The 20,261-nt window shown below is 47.8% G+C and overlaps 1 protein-coding gene across 2 annotated transcripts in view; it reads left to right on the forward strand.

Annotated features, from left to right (window-relative positions):
• The window catches only part of SEPTIN7 (septin 7), a 704,343-nt gene that overhangs the window by 430,850 nt on the left and 253,232 nt on the right, over positions 1-20,261 (forward strand). For both annotated transcript variants that reach the window (XM_069613251.1, XM_069613252.1), the window contains exon 9: positions 14,044-14,169. In XM_069613251.1, the coding sequence (XP_069469352.1) occupies positions 14,044-14,169 (126 nt within the window). The remainder of the gene's footprint in view (positions 1-14,043; positions 14,170-20,261) is intronic.

Genomic DNA, 20,261 nt, shown 5'->3' on the forward strand with positions numbered 1-20,261 from the left:
CCCCAAAGATGATATCCAGCATGCAACTGTTCAGCCGGCAAACAGTCTAGTGAATGCTGTTATACATGTGTAGCATGGCATTCTGACAGTTCGTGAGAGATCAGGCGGCACTACTCACAATGTCTAGGGGCACCTGGGGAATGGGGCATCTGTGCACGGTGCTCGCAGCGCAGTGGATGCAGCAGGGCAAGACACAGTTGGCAATCATGCAGATAGATGTACATATGCACATGAGGCACGGTGTATATTGTGCCCATATGGTGGCCGGCGTGTCCAAAAAGGGATCCTGAAGGCAGGACTGTCGGGCGCAGCACAATGGCCCAGTATATGCTGCACAGAGGCCCAATTGGGGAGTGGTGTCACAAGCAGTCCACCACCCCAGCCCAAGTATGGATAAAATTTACAGCAGAAAGGGCCGCCGCCTTGCGGCAGTGAGCGTGTCAGCCACGGCCCGGAGCCCTTACAGAAGGGGAGGCGTAGAGGCGCCTCAGGCGCAGGGGCGGCTGCAGCCGGGACACCCACCTGTGCTAGCAATGTGGTCAGCAAAAGATGAAGCTCGGGGGTCCGGCGACCGATAGCGGCACCGCAGCGGACTTCCGCCACAGGCGCCATGCTGCTCCCAATAGGATCCTTCACACGGGTGCCCGCATCCACAAAAGCTGCGACCCGCACCAGGGCCCGGTCACGCGTAGGGGGCCGCTGGCGCAATCTAGGGCATCCAGCATCACACAGGTCGTCCACAACCCAATGCGGCCTCACCTCAGGCACATAGCCCAGCTGCAAAAAGGCCAGGGGAAGCGGAGCACGCTGCAGCAGATACCTCCCAGTCCAGCCCCGGACCACTCCACACAGCTCTCCACGCCGCGAGAAAGCAGCCAGCTGTGCTACCGCAGCAGGAGGGCCAGGCTGCAGACAGGAAGCGTTGAAGCTGAGAACATCCGCGGGTTAAGGAACATTGCGGGCGCTGGCCCCCCACCAGGCCTTGGTATCAAGGAGGCTGCCAAGGTAGACTGTGATGGATGGGCTGTTCCAGTCACTAGCAAGGCTGCCCCACAGGCAAAGTTCAAACAGCCTTAATTAGGCTATAAAGGTCCGATTCTCTGCGGGATTCGAGGCAAATATGTCTGAGTCTTACAGTTTCAAACGGCAGCAATTATAGTAGAAGTAGTAACAAAATATCTGCAGTTGGAGTTGGATTAGTGTCAACCCTGCACGGAGCTCCCAAGCTAGGCAGCCATTTTCCGGGCTACTCAGCAGCGCCCCCATCTCTGCATTTCAGTTTTGCTAGACACCAAAGCTCTGCTGTTTGCCCCTCTGGGGCTCACTGGGTCTTTTGGCTGCCCCAATTTGACACTGTCTGCCTGGTTACTAGCCTCTTTGAGCTGTAGGCTGTCGCTGCTGCACTGCGATTACACACAATTGAGTCCGTCAAGCCTGCTTATCACTGAAGGTACATCTTTGCTTCTATGCTGCCAAGCCCCAGAGACTTCAAGTGCAGCCGAACGAACACCACCTGCCATTTCCAACGTTTCGGACTTGCAAACCTTTGCTACATCTGAACAGCACTGTATCATTGAAACCAGTTGCTGCCACTCCGTGACTCGACTCCGGCTCGGTGCTGAAAGTGCCCAGACTCTCGGTTCAATGCCGTAAAGCCTGACTGATGGCAACAGCCCTAAAAGAAAAGAACAAAGGGTATTTGAAGTGGATTGGTCCACCTTAAAGAATGCAAGTGACTTTTAAGCCCCCTTCTCAACCTGATAAGACTGTTCGTTAACCCGGTCGCAGATTTCACAGTATTATCCCTTGCAGGGTGGAACTGGATTGAAGTTTTGTGTATTTTTGTTGGTTTAATTAAAGAGCCTATTTTTGATAGAATCTTGGTTGGACATTATTATATTATGATGCCATAGCATTTCGGTGCGGGACTGCCTTTGTGAGCGGGACAAAGACTGATATGCAAATGGATATTTCCCATCTGTGATGGTACAGTGAGCAAAAAGCAATGGCTGCGAACTCTCAATGTGGTTAATAACCACTGAACAGGTTATCATGCCTTGTTCTTTCGAGAGAGGGGCGCCTGCTACCTTTTTTGTATATTATGATGGTACCCCTGTACTATTTTATTGTGTTGCTTCTGTACCAGCTTACAGACATTATAGTCTTCCTTTAGCCTGCACTAGCTTAAACGGGCTGTGCTTGTTTTACCCCTATGATTAGGACCACTGCTGGTTTACTAGTACTGTGGTGCTGAGTAGGTGCTTCAGCCCCCTACACATTCCTCTTCTTCTGTAAAGCAGTAGCTCTTTTGTCACAGTGGCTGAAACAAATGTATGAGATCTTTGACATTTTCAAATTCTAAGTTTTACTTGTACCTGTATGTACACACATGCACAAGAAAGGTAGTTGCTATTTTATCTATTTATTGTGCATTTGTAAGGTGTTTATACATAAAGTAATTCCAAAGCGCACACAGGGAAACTGGAGGGAACATGGGAATGAAGGCAAATAAAACAGAGGGGCAGTCCTACTAGGCCTTGTGAGCATTCATAATGCGCAAGTGCTGCGTGGATGGGGGGGGGGAGTAAGTTGGAAGCCGTTGTTACCCCATTAGATAATGACTAAGCCCAGTCCAAATTAAAAGTGACATGAATTGAAAGGAATAACTAGTTGGAGCTTTTGGTCTTTTTGTATTAAAACAAAAACACAACCAATTGCTAAATAAATACTTATTTCATTGACTACATGCACAGGCAACAGAGGTTTAAACATTACCTACAAACATTTGATGCATCTCCTATTAACTGAGTACTAAAGATATGCAGAAATTAGCTTCTGCTGTGGGCAAGATTGGACTCTAAATGTGGCACACAGGTCTGGCAGCATAATTGTTTTCTTTTATCTAGAAGCAAACACCTATATTATCTTCTTGGTCACAATTATCCTGTCTCATACATCAATTAGAGCTGTCTTTTTGAGACCCAGGAGGAGGCCCCCCTCCAAGGCTAGAGATGTGAGCCCGCTTTGCAAAACCCTCCCTTCCGGTCGAGCCAAGTGGGACCACTCAACTGCATTTGCAGCGACAAAAGGATGGCTGCATTGCTTTGCCAAAGTGCCATTGGGCAAAATGGAACAGGGAGCACCCCGCGAAAGGTTGCCAGGGTGTGTTCTTGTTTGTCTTAAAGAAATGGGGGGGAAAAAGCAGCACTGTTTTGCTGCAAGCCCAAAATTCCCATTGAAAAAGGGAATATTTCACCTTTAAAATTATGCCGCTGTGAATTTATTTTTCCGTTTTCATCAAACTGCTTTTATCAAAAAGACCCTGTCATGCCCAACCATATTCACATTGTGCTCCATCAGAAAAGAGCCTTATTCCTGAATGACGGGATGTGCAAGCCAAAACCTGAGAATCAACAAAAGCTTTCCTTCTGCTATACGGGAAACGCTTACATTTTGCTACAAAATGTCGAATCACTGCTTGAAAAGAAAATTATAGCTTTCTGGGCACATGTCAATTTCATGAAGACTTTTGCCTTGTACAGACTGTTGTGTAAAACAAGCTGACTACAGCTACAAAAACATGTGGGAATTCATATGGAAGAACAAAACCACATTTGAAAGGAATATGCCAGCTTTTACCACATGTCAGAATGGGCTTTAACAAACCGGAGGAAAAAAATGCCTGTTTTTAAAAAGTACACTGTTGAATGATAGCTTGTCCGTGCCTAGCAATGTAAAGGGGTTTGTTGCTGGGGAAACGTATATGGGCTGCTTTATTCAACAGGCTTGTTTTGATTCAGGACAAAATAAAAGAAAAATGAAACTGTTAAACTGCATGTGCTGGTTTTTGCAAGCTCCCAAAACAGGTTATTCCAGTTGGTCAGCGCGAAGGCGTACCCAAAAGGGTACCACCAGAAACTTCCAGGACACCTGGATGATAATCGCTAGGTTGGAAAACTTTGATTGTCCAAGACAAAGAAACTTCACATACTAATCAGACTTGGGTCTGGGCTGAGCCATTTTACAATCGAACTTCTAGGACAAAGATGTGCGAAGTGCAAAATCACACTTCCTTGTGACTTTTAGCAGAAGCTTCAAAGGAAATTTCAGTGACAACCCTGGGTTGAGGAGATGTATGCTCATATATGGGGAACAATACTGACATTTGCCACCAAGGACTATTTATTAATAAACATAATAGACTTTTAGCTCTGCAGCAGGACTTTGCAAAAATGTGAAAAGTGAACGGTTTAAATGTGATTTTTTTTTTAATTTAAGAATTCATAGACTTCACTGACACATGGGGAATCGAAATGGCAGAGAATTGGGTATTCCACGGAAAGTGTATAGGATGCCAATGTCAAATTTAACACTGATATGCTTAATAGTAATCTATACACTTGTGTAAAGTTATAGAATTTTAAGTAATATAATTCTCACTGAAAAGCGCAAAGAACTGGTAGAAGGGCGAAACAAGGTCCCACAAACGTGAGGATTGGACTGCTATGCTCTACATACAATATGTAATCTGCCCATGTGATTTGTTAAAGTGCCACACATGTATAAATGTGTAAATTAGGTTGACTGATTTTTGGCAAAAAGGACTGCAAGATGGCTTTTTACCTCATAAAATGCAACCTCATAAAATGGGACTCCTCCTCGAGGAGGCAACCAACATTGATTGTCCTATCCGCTTCTTGGAGGTAGGACCTGCTCAGTTTTGCCCACCAATAATTCTGTGATGTCACCATGCTCTATAAATAAGAGTGGTTGACAGAGCTCCAGACACTCTCTCCTGAATTTCCTGCAGCTGCGTTCCTGATCTGCTTCATTCATCTTGCTGATTCCAGATTTCACTACAAGGCCAAAGCATTGCTGACCCTGCTCCAGCAAGGCCAAAGCTTGCTGATCCTGTCCCAGCAAGGCCATTGATCCAGAAAAACCCCACAAAATCCCATTTAAAAAAAAAAAAAAAAAGGAAAAGCTGTGGTACCTTTTGCATCCTGAAATCAAAGCAGCTTGCTGCCCACTACCTGCATGCCCGCTGCAACCCGGCCATCCAGCTGTCCTTGCCATACGGTGACCAGAATTGCCCAGCTGTTTGCTGTAAGGCTCGCCCGCGTGTGATGACCAGACCTAGTTGGCTGTTCCCTAATTCCAAACCGAAGCGTGGAATGTGAGTATCTTCCCGTCACAGAGAAACAGTCTCCCCATCTTGACCCTTTTGTCTGTATTACACTCTAAGCAATCCTATTTATACCCTGGTAACTTGTTTAAACTGTTAGAATTCTCTGTGCATCTTGTCCTTGATTTTAAGTGCTAGCACCATCTCTCTTTTCATTTCTGTCTGGTGTAAATCCTAAGCTTTTAGTTATATTTTGAGTAATCAAGCTAATTTCCAGTTAAAGTTGAGCACTGGGGTGATCAGGTTGACCTCGCGAATCAACCTTGGAGCTTACTGTGTTCCTCTTTAACAATAAAGTCTAGATAATTTAGTTTAACATTTGCCTTCCTTTCAAAACCGAAGTTTCGAGAGGATTGTGTCCTCCGACGTATTCCACATCTATGACAGGTAATGTCCACAGCTGTGCTGCTTTGGAAACATTTTCGCCAGATGGCGTCCTGCGTCGATCCGTTGTCCCTCGAGGGCCTTCGTCGAGGGTCGACGTCACCGGATGTTATATATAGGACGCACAGCGCCCGTAGCCTCAGTTCCATTTTTTCCATAAACGTGATTGCTTCGGAATCTTGGCGCGCTCGAATCTTCTGTTCGAAAGCTATGTCGTCTTCTACGAAGTCAGGCTTTAAAAAAATGCCGGGACTGCGGTTCGAAGATGTCTATCACGGACCCGCATGACATCTGCCTCTGGTGCCTCGGCGAAAGCCACGCCACCGATGACTGCGAGGATTGCCAGTCCCTGATGTCTTAAGGCCTTGCGGGAACGTAAGAAGAAATTGAAGGTAGGTAGGTAGGGTGTCTAAGCCCCATAAATCGAAGTCCGCTGGGCTTTCGACCGATGACTCGAGGGGCGTCTCTCTGCGTCGGCAAAAATCCAGGGGGTCTCCAGGGGGTCTTGGTTTAGGAGTGGTTCCCACCATTCCTCTGCCTTGTTGAGACATTCTTGGAAGCGCCGTCAGTTGTCGTCCTCGTCAGAGGACGACTCTGCCACATGGTTGGGGACACGAAAGCGCTAGGAGGAGGAGGAGAACAGCAGTAAAAATCCAGCATAAGGGATCTAACCCTGTAAATATCTTTGCAACAATTGGGATCTAACCCAGTGAATTGGACACTTTGGGATTTAACCCATTTATTCTTTTTCCTGTTTCAGGTAGTATATTGGCCAGGAATTGGAGCGCACGCCTCATCCCTCTTTTTTCTCTGCCAAACGGTTGACTTGTCCCACCAAGTCTTCGTGACCAGCCAAATGAGATTCATTCCGCCGGCAGATGTTAGCGATTTTCGAGTCGCAAGGCACAGTTTCGTCCGCGCCTTCGAAAGAAGCCGGCAAGGAACGGGCTTGGTCTTCCACTCGCACACCTTTGGGCTCGGGCGGTCGGCACCATCATCGGGAGCCCGCGAGGTCCTGTTAGTACAAGGGAGATTGCCATAGCCATGCCAGATCCAGGTCCCGTTCCTCAACGCCATCGAGACCATCGGAACCTGTCGACGCCATCAGCGCCGTGTCCGATGAGGGGCTCTCGCGAGGCTCTGCCCTCGAAGTTGTCAATGCTGACTCCCTCGACGCAATTTGTGGAGGATTTGCCAGAGGTGCCCCTGAGGGCTGTGGAACCTCCGAGGAAGGCTCTCAGTAAGTCTGTGAGGCCTGTTTTTGAGCCCTTTTCTGTTCTTCCTAGATTGGACATTTCCCAACCTTTGCAAGATATTTCAGAGGAATTGTCTGTTGAGGAATTGTCTGTTGAGGAATTGTCTGTTGAGGAATTGTCTGTTGAGGAATTGTCTGTTGAGGAATTGTCTGTTGAGGAATTGTCTGTTGAGGAATTGTCTGTTGAGGAATTGTCTGTTGAGGAATTGTCTGTTGAGGAATTGTCTGTTGAGGAATTGTCTGTTGAGGAATTGTCTGTTGAGGAATTGTCTGTTGAGGAATTGTCTGTTGAGGAATTGTCTGTTGATGAAATGGTTGTGCCTCCTGATGTCCTTGATCTTTTGTCTGGGCATAGTCAGATGGAGGAACTCAGTCAGTCATTGCATGACGCTAGTGGCCTTGACACCTCTCTAGAGGTGGAGTTCGGCCGACCTGAGCCTGGGGCGCATACGGATTCCTCCTATTGGCGTCTCATTTTAAGGGTGACAGAATACTTGGGGTGGTCTGCTCCACCTATTGATTTTGCTCAGGATGATTTGACGGACATCCTGGATCAAGGTCCACCAACTGACCCAGTATTGCCGTTTCACATGGCTTTGCAAAGGAGGGTGACAGCGGCTTGGACTGCTCCAGAGAGTCTACCGGCGGTTCATAAGTCGCTTCCAAAAAAATACCTCCCATCCAGTGGTGACCCCTGCTACTTATCGACACACCCTACTCTGGAGAATGTGGTGGTGCAGGCGGCTATGGCCTCCTCGAAGCAGGCTGTGTACCCTACCATCCCTCCTGATATGGATGATAAGAGCTTTGATGGTTGGGCGAGGAAGGTGTTTTCGGCTGGGGGAATGGCATTGAAGGCTACCAAATCCATTTGTGCCTTAGTGAGATTCACACACTCTGTGGAACTGTGCATCTTTGGCGGCTGAGCATATTCCCGAAGGGGAGGAACGGGATGGTTTTCCAGCCCTCGTGCAAGACGCCAAGGATGCCATGTGCGAGTTGGTTCAGTCGGGTTTGGACACAGCAGCGTGATACGCAGGTTTGTGTGGTTGCGGAAGTCAGGGTTTGCTCCTGATGTGCAATCCCGTCTTCTGAACATGCCCTTTGATGGTGTTCATCTGTTTGGCTGCAAGGCTGACGAGGGCCTTGAGAGGTTTGCAGACCTCCAAAGCTGCAGCAAAGTCTTTGAGCGCTGCAGTTCGTCAACCTCCACCTTTTCGTCCTAGAGGACAGCAATGGAGGGGCGGTCCCTTTCCGTACTACTCTTCCTACGGTAGATCGAGAGGAGCTGCCAGTCAAAGGTGCCACCGTAGGAGTACCAGGGGTGGCAAGGAAGGTACTCGGGGTGCCAAAGCCGCTCGGGCAGTTGCTTCTTTGCCCTCAGGCACTGCTGCAGCCGCGTCCACTCAGTCATGAGGCCATGTCCCATGGTTCGCCGGTTGGGGGCAGACTTTGCAGCATCTTGGAGAATGCCAGGCCATAACTTCAGATGTATGGGTTCTGGAGATCATAGCCCACGGCTACTGTCTTCCCTTCCGGCAGAGGCCTCACGACAATCCACCGGGAAGCTCTTTGATGCGTCCGGATCCGCTCCGTGCGCAGGAAATCCTATACCTGCTGGAGAAAGGTGCCATAGCACTGGTGCCTGTAGCGGAGAGGAACAAGGGATGGTCATTGAGACCCATCATGGATTTGCGTTGGTTGAACAAGCTCCTCAGGAAGGACAAGTTCAAGATGGTAACTCTCTCAAGTCCTCCAGGCCCTTCAACTTCAGGATTGGTTGGTGTCTCTAGACCTTAAGGATTCTTACTTTCATGTGCTGATTCGTCCTTAGCACTGGAAGTACCTAAGGTCCGTGGTTGGCGAGTCACACTTTCAGTTTCGGGTCCTGCTCTTCGGATTGACCTCCGCCCCGAGGGTCTTCACCAAGCTGATGGTGGTGGTGGCAGCGTATCTCAGGAAAGGGCGGATTCACCTCTACCCCTACCTGGATGATTGATGAGGGCGTGCTCTCCCGAGCAAGCCCTGGATCATCTGTCCGTCACCTGCCACTCCCTTCACAAGCTGTGCTTCTCCCTCAATTTAAAGAAGTCACATTTGACACCTACCCAGCGGCTCCAATACATCGGAGCAGTGCTCAACACATTCCTGGGGCAGTGTTCGCCTCCCCAGGTGAGGGCTCATCACATTCTGCAGATGGTGGACAAGTTTCAACGTGCCCAGAGTCTTCCGGCATTCGAATTCTTTAGGTTGCTTGGCCTCATGGCATCCTGCATTTTCCTGGTGCCAGGGGCCAGGCTGTGGATGAGATCCCTGCAGTGGGCTCTCAAGATGTGGTCACAGTTCTCCGGCAGGATGTCGGATCCCGTTCAGATTCCGACCTCGGTCGCCCAGGATCTTCTATGGTGGGCCGACGAAGGCAATCTGATGAAGAGAACACCATTTTGGCAACCTTGGCCGGAGGTGACGATCGTGACGGATGCATCCCTCACAGGTTGGGGCGCTCATGTCAATGAGTTGACAGCCAGCAGACATTGGTCTCCGGCGGAGTCCAGACTCCACATCAGTCTGTTAGTGCTGAGGGCCGTCAGGCTAGCCTTGAAGGATTTTCTGCCGTCTGTGCAGGGGAAGAATGTCCTGATTATGACGGACAACACAGTGGCCATGCACTACCTCAACAAAAAGGGGGGGGGGGCAGGGTCACTTCCTCTGTGCAGGAAGGGGATGCAGCTCTGGTTCTGGGCCATCCAGCAGGGAGTTTCAATCTCGGCAGTTCATCTGGCCGGAGACGAAAACAAGATGGCGGACGCTCTGAGCAGGCAGAGCGCGATCTCTCATGAGTGGGAGTTGGCTCAAGAGATTCTCCTGGAGATCTTTGCCCTTTGGGGGACCCCTCAAGTGGATCTCTTCGCCTCCAGTGTCGACCAGAAGTGCGAAAGGTTCGGCTTGCGGGAATTTCCTCCAAGAGGGGCCTTAGGAGATGCGTTCGTGGTGGAGTGGTCCTTCCCACTGCTGTATGCGTTTCCACCAGTCCTCGTCATCGCGCAAGTGCTGCGGAGGTTACGGAGGTTCGGTTCCAGAATGATCCTCATTGCTCTGGCATGGGCCCGGAGGACGTGGTACCCGGACCGTCTCGGCTTGCCCATCTGCCCTCCACGTCGTCTTCCTTACCGAGACGATCTGCTCTCACGGGAGGGGGGGGGTCAGGTTCTCCATCCAGAGGTCAGATCCCTCAACCTTCACGCTTGGTTTCTGAAAGGTTGAGGTATAAGGATTGGGACCTCCCTGAGGACGTGATGGAGGTATTGCTTTTGGCCAGACGACCGGCAACAAAGTCCCTGTACCGTTGCCGTTGGAGAAGGTTCTGCGACTGGTGGTTAAGAAAGTGGATCCTTTTTCATGTGACATTCCTTGGTTCTGTCTTTTTTGCTTTCTTTAGCCCACAAGGGCCTGCAAGTGGGTACCATTAAAGGTTACCTGGCGGCGCTGTCCATATTTAAGCGCTCGTCTGAGGAGTGTTATTATTTCAAAATTCCTTTAATTTCTCAGTTTTTGAAAGGGCTCACTATTGTGTTCCCACCGTCACCTTTCCAGGTGCCCGATTGGGATTTGAACCTTGTTCTAAAGTTCCTAATGGGTGCTCCATTTGAGCCTTTACATTCATGCCCTTTGAGACTGTTAACTCTTAAAACTGTATTTTTGGTTGCGGTCACTTCCGCTCGCTGAGTGAGTTACAGGCACTTTCAGTTAAGCCACCCTTCACTGTGTTTCATAAGGACAGGGTTGTCCTTAGCGTTCGTACTTCCTTTCTTCCGAAAGTGGTGTTGGAATTTCATTTAAGCCAGAAGGTCATTATTCCTTCATTTTATCCTCCTCTGCATTCTGGTAAGGAAGAGGAGAGGCTCCATAGGTTGGATCCTAGGAGAGCTTTAAGTTTCGACATTTCACGCATGTCCCGGGTCAGAGTGGATGATCAGCTCTTTATAGGTTACGCTGGAAGGCTTTTTTCGACAAGCTTTTACTAAGCAGACTTTGTCTAGATGGATTATCTTGGCAATTTCTCAATGTTACCACTTGGCGCTTAAGGACCCTCCGGTAGGCTTACGGGCCCATTCTACCAGGGGTATGGCTGCCTCTACTGCCCTGCAGACGGGTATTCCTATTCGTAACATCTGTGAAGCAGCCACTTGGGCTTCGGTTCATACTTTTGTACAACACTACTCCCTAGATTCTATCCATGGGCAGGATCTGGCCTTTGGCAAGGCGGTCCTTTGCTCTGCAATTTGATTGGGCATTCTAAATTTCTATATTCTAAGTTCATTTTCCCTCCTCCATACGTTGGTACTGCTTTGGGAGTCTGTCATAGATATGGAATACGTCGGAGGATCCAATCCCCTCGAAGAACAAGTTACTCTTACCTGGTAACGTTCTTTCGATGGGATGGTCCGACGATGTATTCCATATCGCTCCCACCCTGCCTACCCCGCAACAGAATTTCTTATGCGATTGCAGCTTACGTTTCCACAAGGCTTTCTGTGGTCAGATTGGCAGAAGATTGGTGCCACACGTTCTGGGAAAAAACTACAACTGAGGCTACGGGCGTCGTGCGACCCACTTATAACATCCGGTGACGTCAGCTCGATGGAGGCCTTCGAGGACAGCGATCGACGTCATTGACGCAGGACGCAGACACCGAAAGAATTTCCGAAGCAGCACAACTGTGGTGATTGTCATAGATATGGAATACGTCGTCTGACCATCCCATCGAAAGAACGCTACCAGGTAAGAGAGTAACTTGTTCTTCTTGAGTTGCTTCTGGAACCGAGGGTGGTTCTGCTCAAGTTAATGCTCATATACTCCGAGACTTGTTTATGTCACCGAACTTCAACCTCAAAAGGGAGGCACTTACAAATATATAAAACGCAGGTGCTAACTGTGAAGCTGTATTTCTGTGAGGTTCCAATACATCCGAACTTCAAAACTGCTATGGTCAGCCAGTGGATCTGCATCACTGTTCCTCATCTGAGGCTGTTCCTGGTATGGGCATCGTGGAACAAGTGCTCACCTTTTTATCTCTTGAATGGCATCAAGGCACCAAACCATTAAGTAGCTCCTCGCACATTTTTCCTGCTTTTTCTGAGCTTGTTCAATGAAGATTTTGAAAGAATAGAGTGGATGCATATTGTGCGTTGGTAGTGTTAAAAATAGCATTTCCATGGGAACAACAGAGTAGAAAGGGCCGTAGTCTTTTATAATGTGGATGAATGATTAGCATGCAATTATTGTGTATTAGGTTTGAATTAGGAGTGCAAACAATTCCAAAATATTAGTAAATATTCTTCAACCATTACTCATTACTTTGCGTATTTTGGGCTCCTAGAACGGTACTCTAACCTAAAACCACTGCAGATGTAATTCTACAAATCAGAGCCACCGTCATATTTGGTCTGGCTGGAGGCTGTTTACCTTGAAGGAACAGTACAGCCAGATGAACCCTGAAGAAGGGCAAATAAACACTTGGGCACTAACAAAGACGACAAAGGACTGTGTGCAGTGACTTGCACACGTGTAACTTCCAGGTCGATTTGCAGGCCCCTTCTACTTTTGCCACTTGCAAAAATAGACCTCCGAGTTCCAGCATTGAAAAGACACTGGCTGAAAGTGTTTTGCATGACGGGGTATGGGGCTTGCAGGGTCAAGCAACTTGAAATTTATAAAACTCAGGTTTGAGAAAACCTTTCTTTTCGTGAACTACTTAGTTATTGGAATTGGGAGCCAATCAACCTAAATGATGCAGGTAGAGGAATTGGTGATGGACATGAAAAGGTGAACATGAGCAACTCTTTTGTGCTATAAAGAAAATCTGGAGCATCTCTCTTAACTAAAGAATAATTAAGGTGACCTGGTTTTGGGAGGGGTATTCAAATTGACAGTAGGACTTGTACATTCTTCCAGAACTGACACAAACTAGGCACAGTGCATTTTCTTACTAAGCCTTTTCTGTACAGATTGGTGTAAGGGATTTTAAATTTGGATGTCAAAGCCTTAAACAAATCTTAAATCTATGAAGACTACCTGCACATCGAAGAAGATGCTTAAACATGGATCACAGGTGAGAAGCCCTGCTGGAGCTTTCAGTTTACCAAGATCCATTTTGATGGCAAAGCTGTATCCTGCGACTTTGGAAAATGGCATCCCTTCAGTCTGAGAGTGGTCAACCATTGAAATTGACATGGCCAAAGTAGTCTTGTCCCAAGCCTCGAAACCGCTCCCTTAAGATGGTTTACCTGCCTGTTTCCTACATAGAAGCAACTGAAAAGGTGGGAACTTGGGGAATCCCTATTCACCGCCTGAGATCTGCAGCGTATTTAACTTGAACTACAAAACCGAACTACTACTCTGTTAACAAAAGTGCTGTCGCTCGACCTTCCAGAACCCTGGGTACCTGAAAGTATTACCGGTGCTCAAGCCGGTCATATTCCAGCCTTTCTAACATGTAGCATCAGGACCACATCGTGATATGCCTAGACTTCTTTCCATCTGCCCAGTCCTATTGTAAGGGGGGTCTGTACGAGGGTTTGGCATAGTGATTCAGTGGCCCTCTTGGTACTTGCCTGTGAGGAATGACTGTAACAAACCCTGTTGAAGCTTAACTGACCATAACCCCACTGTGGATCCTATCCCCAACAGCTGGACTCTAACCCTCCCAAGCACCCGCCTAAAAATGTTTTCGAATGTTACCTTGCCTTTAACGATCCATAAACCTTCACATAATTGCAACAGAACATGTTATTTAATATAATATATATATGTGGACATTTTGTTTCAAGTGGAACTACATTTCTGGACTCTGCTCAAATCCCGAGTGTTTGCCCTCGATTGCTCAGTGACTGCTATGTAGAGATGAGGCAATAGAAGCATGGAAACCCCCCCTGTCCTTTCCAAATCGATAGTCTATTTGGACTCCAAACCTGCTCGTTGGGGAAAGCTCCTGATACTGACTTTACAAAAATAAACTATATCTTGTTGCTGAAATGTAGCCTCCTGCAATTAAACAACAATTGTTAGCTTGGTTTTCAAAGCTCTGCAGACATGTTATATAGATTTGTTTTAATTTTCTTTAATGTTTTGAGGACAAATAGTTTTATTTGTAGTTTTGCTATTTAACCACATTTGATTTGCTTCAAGCAACTCTAACAAACAGTGTTTGTATTTGCAGAACTCACATGCAAGACTTAAAGGATGTCACAAACAATGTACATTACGAAAACTATCGAAGTCGGAAACTGGCAGCTGTGACCTGCAATGGGGTTGACAACAATAAAAATAAGGGGCAGCTAACGAAGTAGGTATTCTTGTACTTAATTTGCACAGAAACTTGCCATATTATGTTTGGCCATGTTGGAAGTGATATTTTGGAAAATCACCCATCGGTGATACACAATATGATCAGGTTCTGGTTGATATGTAGATTTGATTTTGCCATGTGCCCAGCATTTTGTCCCTGGCTGCAATGGTCCTATTTTTCCATTAAAATCTTCTCTGAGGAATGTGGCGGGCTCTTCTGGGTTTGGTTTGAAGTTATACATTAACCCTTCTAAATTTGTTTAGCCTCTTGGTGGCCTGTTTTGCCTATGGACTGTGCACAACTATCAAATTCTAGTTGGTAGTGAATGTGGCATGGTTTTGTGGGGATATGGGGGATGTTTTTTGCAAATCCAAATTGGTATGTGAGTGAGAGTGACCGTTAATTTGATGTTTTGCCAAGCATGTGTTCTACCTTAGTGGTAACGTGGATCTTCCTCAGATGAGCATGTCCATTTTTTTGAAGTATTCCACGTTGGGACAATTTAAGTCTATCCCTGCTAAATTCCAAGAGTATGGCTAGTTTGAGTGACCCAAGGCTCTTTCCCTCCTATTAATATTTTTCAGTTTTCATTTCTGCTGTGGGTAAGCTGATGCAGCTACTGAATCCTCACTGAGGCCTTCACTCGGATATTACTTCTATGCCTCAAAATTAGGTATATTCCTGGTTTCATCCACTGCAAGTTGGGTATCTCTAGGTGGCATGTGGACTAACGTGTCATGTCCTCATTCTTAGTGGAGTGCTAAATTGCCGGGTAAGAATGATACTTGCTTGTTCGGCCACCTTTCTCATGTCCTGGCTTTCTACAGTAAGGTCTTGTAGTTCCTATGTGAGAAGGGGTCCACCGGGGCTGAATTCTTCCAGGGAGCGTCTGGCCCCCATCTTATAACCATTAATGTATGCCCCATCTCTTGAATTTTATCCAAGGGAGTTATCTCTGTAAAGCCTACATTTGCAACATACAGAGGGCAACTATGGCTACTTAAAGTGTGTTCCTTTGACAATTTCAACACAAGGATATGTACTGCTGTCAACATCCTTTTTTTTGAAACCCCGATTGAAATTGCAAGATTCTACCAGATTCCACTGCCTAAGTATCAAGCTTCTAATGGATTCCCTTTTCCACAGATGCCTTAGCTTTGATATTGTGTCTCCAGCACCAGCTGCCATCTGAATCTTTTTGTCACTAGGGGTGTAGCACAGGCAAGCACCGATGCATGGCCCACGCTCTACAAGTTGGAGTCAGTATATATGGAGTCACCTTGTCCCCAGTTTTTTCCGCAAACTCTTTACTCTTTGTGAACGCTGCTTAGCGTAGATAACTTATTTTTTTGTTGTGCCCAATCCTGAGAAGGCCTCAGGTTTTAAGTCCTATGGAGATTTTGGGATGTTTATGACCCCTACAAGATCTGCATTAACTTCCTGCGGGAGGCACACTGTATGCAGGATTGCAGGTCCTTCCAATACATGCGCCCTTAAGCCTTGGGGAGCATGGCGAGAAATAAAGGTTAGCAAAGTAACCCCTTCCAACTCCCTGGCTCGGAACAGAGTATGGTAGTTGAGGGGGAATAAAAAATTCAAGAATTGTTTTAATTTTCTGTGATGGTTAAGCAAAAGGATTTATTAGTTTTCTTTCACGACAAATGGACCACATCAAAGCTGTCAATCCATTCTGAACCAATTAACCTGCCCACCCCTCCAGATCCACAACGTTTGTACCTTTTGAGGCACGTGGCAACCAAACTCTCTAAAAGCACTTACCATGAGCTATGCAGTGGTACATGATATAATTCAGGATTTGGTTTAGTAGCAGTAGTCCTTTTCTTTTCCAACTCATTTGGAGGGTGGGGGGTCAATTTTGAGTGTTGCAATGCAGTATTAAAAGCCTGAAGGTAATCCTCTTCAGAGAGCAAGTTATCTGTTCTTTGGAGGAAAGCAACTCATATTTCTACACCACACACCCAGTTACCTTAGGCTTCACATGTTCCTCCTTGCCAATGGACTGTGAACCTCCTCCTGTACCATGGACAAGACTACATCTCAGGTGGTTATCACATGTGAGAGGTTATATGTTTGCATTAGTTTAGAGGAGTCATCATTAGAAATTAGGACAGAAAACATAACTGAGATGCATTTTCATCTTTGACTGGTGCAGCAGCAAGTTTACTGTGGGTCCCATTGACCCATGTTATGTGCTCCTTTACTGCAGAGTTCGAGACTTCCAGAACCTGTCAGATTTCCATTGGTAGAGTTCAGGAATAGCCATTCCTATTTACTAGCTTGAGATAGACTTGCTGAGTTGTGTCTGCATTCTTCGATAGAGGAGCATCCGCAAAATTGCTTACATTTTGCAACATGATTGGCAAAAGAACCCCTTTGAACTCACCGGGCTCAGGGCAGAGTAAGGTGGTGGAGTAGGAAAGACATTCTTTGATCTGGAAGTGCAAGAAGAAAAAATCATTGAAGAGGTATTTCTAATGGACTCCTTACTACCACGGATTCCTCATCTATCTCTCAGTCCCAGCTGCTCTTTGGAAACTTGTTCCGCTGCCAGTGGTGCAGCGTGGCTCTGTATCACTTCTGCATAATTTCCATCCCACGCCTCTGCTCCCCCGGGGGGCTATGACGTTGGGGTCAGCATATAGAGGTGCTGCACACCTTTTATTTATTTTTCATTGAGCATTTGCAAGGTAAGTGGGAGAGAACAAGGGGGGTAAATAAAAGTGGCAACACAGAAAAATAAAAAATTCATACAATCGTGGTCCTACTAGGCCTTGTGGCATTTGGACTTGCAAGTGTAGTGCGAGGTGGGGTGGGGGGTGCTGGTGGGAGCCCGGGAGGGAAGTTCCAAGGGGAGCCAGGACCTCAGTTCCTTTTTTCTGCTCATTCTGCTCGCAACTAGGAACACTTGCTTCACCTCTAATTCATTGCACAGGCGAATCCAACAAGGTCTTTGGGGTTAAAACACTGCATGGATTGAGGGTGCCAAATGTCGGTGTCGGACCCGCACCGCATATGCCTTTATTGCCTTTGTGAAGGCCATGACGCACATACAGCGCGTCGTGCCAGTCGATGCTCCCGAAGGTGCTCCTAGAACCAAAATTGTTCACCTTTCGCGACAAGGATAGTGGGGATAAGCGCACCTGCTTGAGGTCCCTGGCATGGAGTGCATCACAGAGGAGCAATCCCCCCCTCCGAAAGGACAAAAAGAAAAAGCACTGCAAGAAGTCTAGGTTGCCCGGCAGTTATTCGCGCCATCCCTCGTCTTCGTCCTCAAAGAGGAGGAGCTAACACTCCAACGAAAGCCAGGAGGAAGAGACCCTGCAGGTAACTTTTCAGACCAAGTTCCCTTCAACAGAAGAATGGGAGGCTTTTTGTTGGAAGATGCTGGACATCGTCGCCAAGGCGCTGGTGGCTCTGGCTCCAACGCCTGCAGTCGCGGTGTCAACAGTCTGCTTCTATGGAGCCAGCAGATCCCACTGCACTTGGAGGAGCCGACTGGGTGACCGCGTTGCACTGTGACAAGATTGCGAATAAGGGCACACTGTTCAATCTTCGGACATTGACCAATGGCGCCACAGTCGCTAAAGGGTTCCTTCCACTCCAAAGAAGGGCATATGTCATATTTGGAGGACATTTATAAGGAGGATCACGATGTCCATCTCTGGTTGGAGCCCTTCCACCCCAGGGAACATTCCCAGAGAAGTTTTACAGGTAACTTAAACCTAGCAGCCAAGTAACAATTGGCAAGTGGCCTGGACACCTCACAAGAGGTCGACATGATGCTTGCAAGTCACAGGTGACTTTTTAAGCACCTGATGGCGAAGGTAGTGGACACCCTTGGGCTTGCGCGGCATATGTTGCAGCATGACCTATAACATTTTGGACGAGGGCTCTAATAAGGAGATCTTGCTGCCATTCAATCAGGCATCAGGCAGTGGTGGGGCCTGTGGTGGAACTGTGGGCCAAACCAGAGTCAGTCAAGAATAGGATGGCTCCTTCGGATCCCTGATTTCTCTCTGCCCACACTTCTCCAAAGAGTTTAGTGGTGCAGGCCACTACGGCAAACGTCAAGACCATCTCATTTCCGACATTGCCCCAGATAAGGGAGAGCAAACTGTTGGTTGTGTGGGAGCCTAGGTCTCCAGTTCGTCAATGACTCTTGTGCCCTGCCATTTCTCCTTTGGTCAGTGATTGAGGCCGCGGAGCACATCCCAGAAGGGGGAAGTGTGGGACGGCTTCCAGGCCATAATTAAAGATGGCAAGGATGGCTCCCATCAAATTTTGCAGTCTGGCCTGGACATCATGCACCGCCTCTCTACCAGGATGGCTACCAACAGTTGTAAGGCGCTTTTCTTTGCCAAGTATATCTGGGTTCACCACTGATGTCCTGGACAGACTTCTGGACATGCCATTCAATGCCAAGGCAGATGAGCCGCTCCTGGTTGCAAGCCTCCAAGGCGACTTGGTTGTCATTTCGCCTGGCAGTGCAGCAGCAAAATCCGGCTGGCAGGGGTTTTCATCGCTTTGCCTCTTGCGCCCTGAGGGGGGTAGCAGTCAGTTTTGTTTCGGCAGGGCTGTCCTTCAGATTGATCTGTTTCAGGACCACAAACCACAGCAATCTGAAGGACAGCCCTGCTGAAATCAGCGTCCTGACCAGACAATGAATCCAAGCAGTAATGCTTAGTAAACGTTTGCAAGGAAGCCTCCCTCCTCCAAATCGTTGTACTCCTTTGGGAGTCTATCATAGATGAGGAATCCTTGGAAGGAAGGAGTCCATTAGAAGAACAAGTATTTGCATCTCTGTAATGTTCTTTCAAATGGACGTATCTCCCACGGATTCCTCGGACCCCTGCATACCTTGTCCTCTTGGGGTAGCTACAGCACCTTAGTTCTGCGGTCCCTCAGCACCTGAGTGCTTAGGAAAACAGGTGGAAATGAGGTCACTGGCGCAGAGCCTCTATATACACTGGTCCTGACGTCCCGTCTGGTGCATAGAGGCTTTGAGCAGAACACCTGGTGGCGGAAAGTTTCTGTGGATTAGCTGGATGAGATGGATATCCTGGATGTGGAATTTGTGGGAGGAACATACATCAGAAAGAACATTACTTAGAAGTACATAATTTGTTCCTCTCCCCTCGTGACTTTGAATCACTATACCTGTTCTTCATCAAAGGACATGAGTCACCACTTCTCCAGGTCAAGGGACTCCTCTTAGGCCAAGCCAACTCCATCACTGCCACGCACCTTCTCGGTCATCCGACCCATGAAGCGTGGGTCAGTTGACTTTCGCCGCCACTTTCTCTTCCCCGTCCCCCTTTGGCTGACTCACACCCCGACGCAACCCTTTCCATGCTAAACTCTGCTATATCAGAGACACTCTGTTCTTGCCCCTGTCATGAGGATCCGCCTGAAGCTGAAAGCCAAGTGCAACTCCTGGTACAACTCAGACCTAGTCACCCTTAAACGCTTGTGCAGGGTGGCTGAGAGGAAATAGCATGCTTAATGTCCATCCTCTGACAAACTGCCCTGCTCCCTGCTCCAAAGGCAATACCGGCACTATGTTTGCACTAAGAAGAGAGCTCACATCCAAGCCTGTCTCTATGCGGCATCCAACAACTCGGCTGAACTCTTTAAAATCTGCAAGGAACTGGCCAATCCTGCTACAGTCTCTACCTGTCCTGTCCCTTCCCAGGCCCTCTGCATGGCACTGTCTTCTCATTCTATCTCTAAAACTCAGGCCATCCTGTCCTCTCTTTCCCCCTTCCCCCTCTACTCTCTGCTCTTCCTCTGGCCCTTCTTTGGCCACCTCTCCTCCCTCCTTCTCTGCCTTTCCCCTGTTCTCCCCAGATGAGGTTTCTAGGCAAGCCCCCAGCTCCCAGCACTGCCGAGCTGCAACTGATGAACAGGACACATTGGTGGGCCAAGGCCTTCATGAGCGGCTCGTGAGCCTGGCTGAATATATGGGGCTTCCCCAGCGAACGGAAAGAGGCGGGGGTCGTGGCAAAGGTCCTTGCCTACGCCCCACAGCTAGAACAGGGATTCCAATGCAAAAGGACGTGGTGGCTCTC

The sequence above is a fragment of the Ambystoma mexicanum genome, chromosome 5p (genome assembly GCF_040938575.1).
Source record: "Ambystoma mexicanum isolate Mex_15411 chromosome 5p, UKY_AmexF1_1, whole genome shotgun sequence".
In the NCBI taxonomy this organism is placed as follows: domain Eukaryota; kingdom Metazoa; phylum Chordata; class Amphibia; order Caudata; family Ambystomatidae; genus Ambystoma; species Ambystoma mexicanum.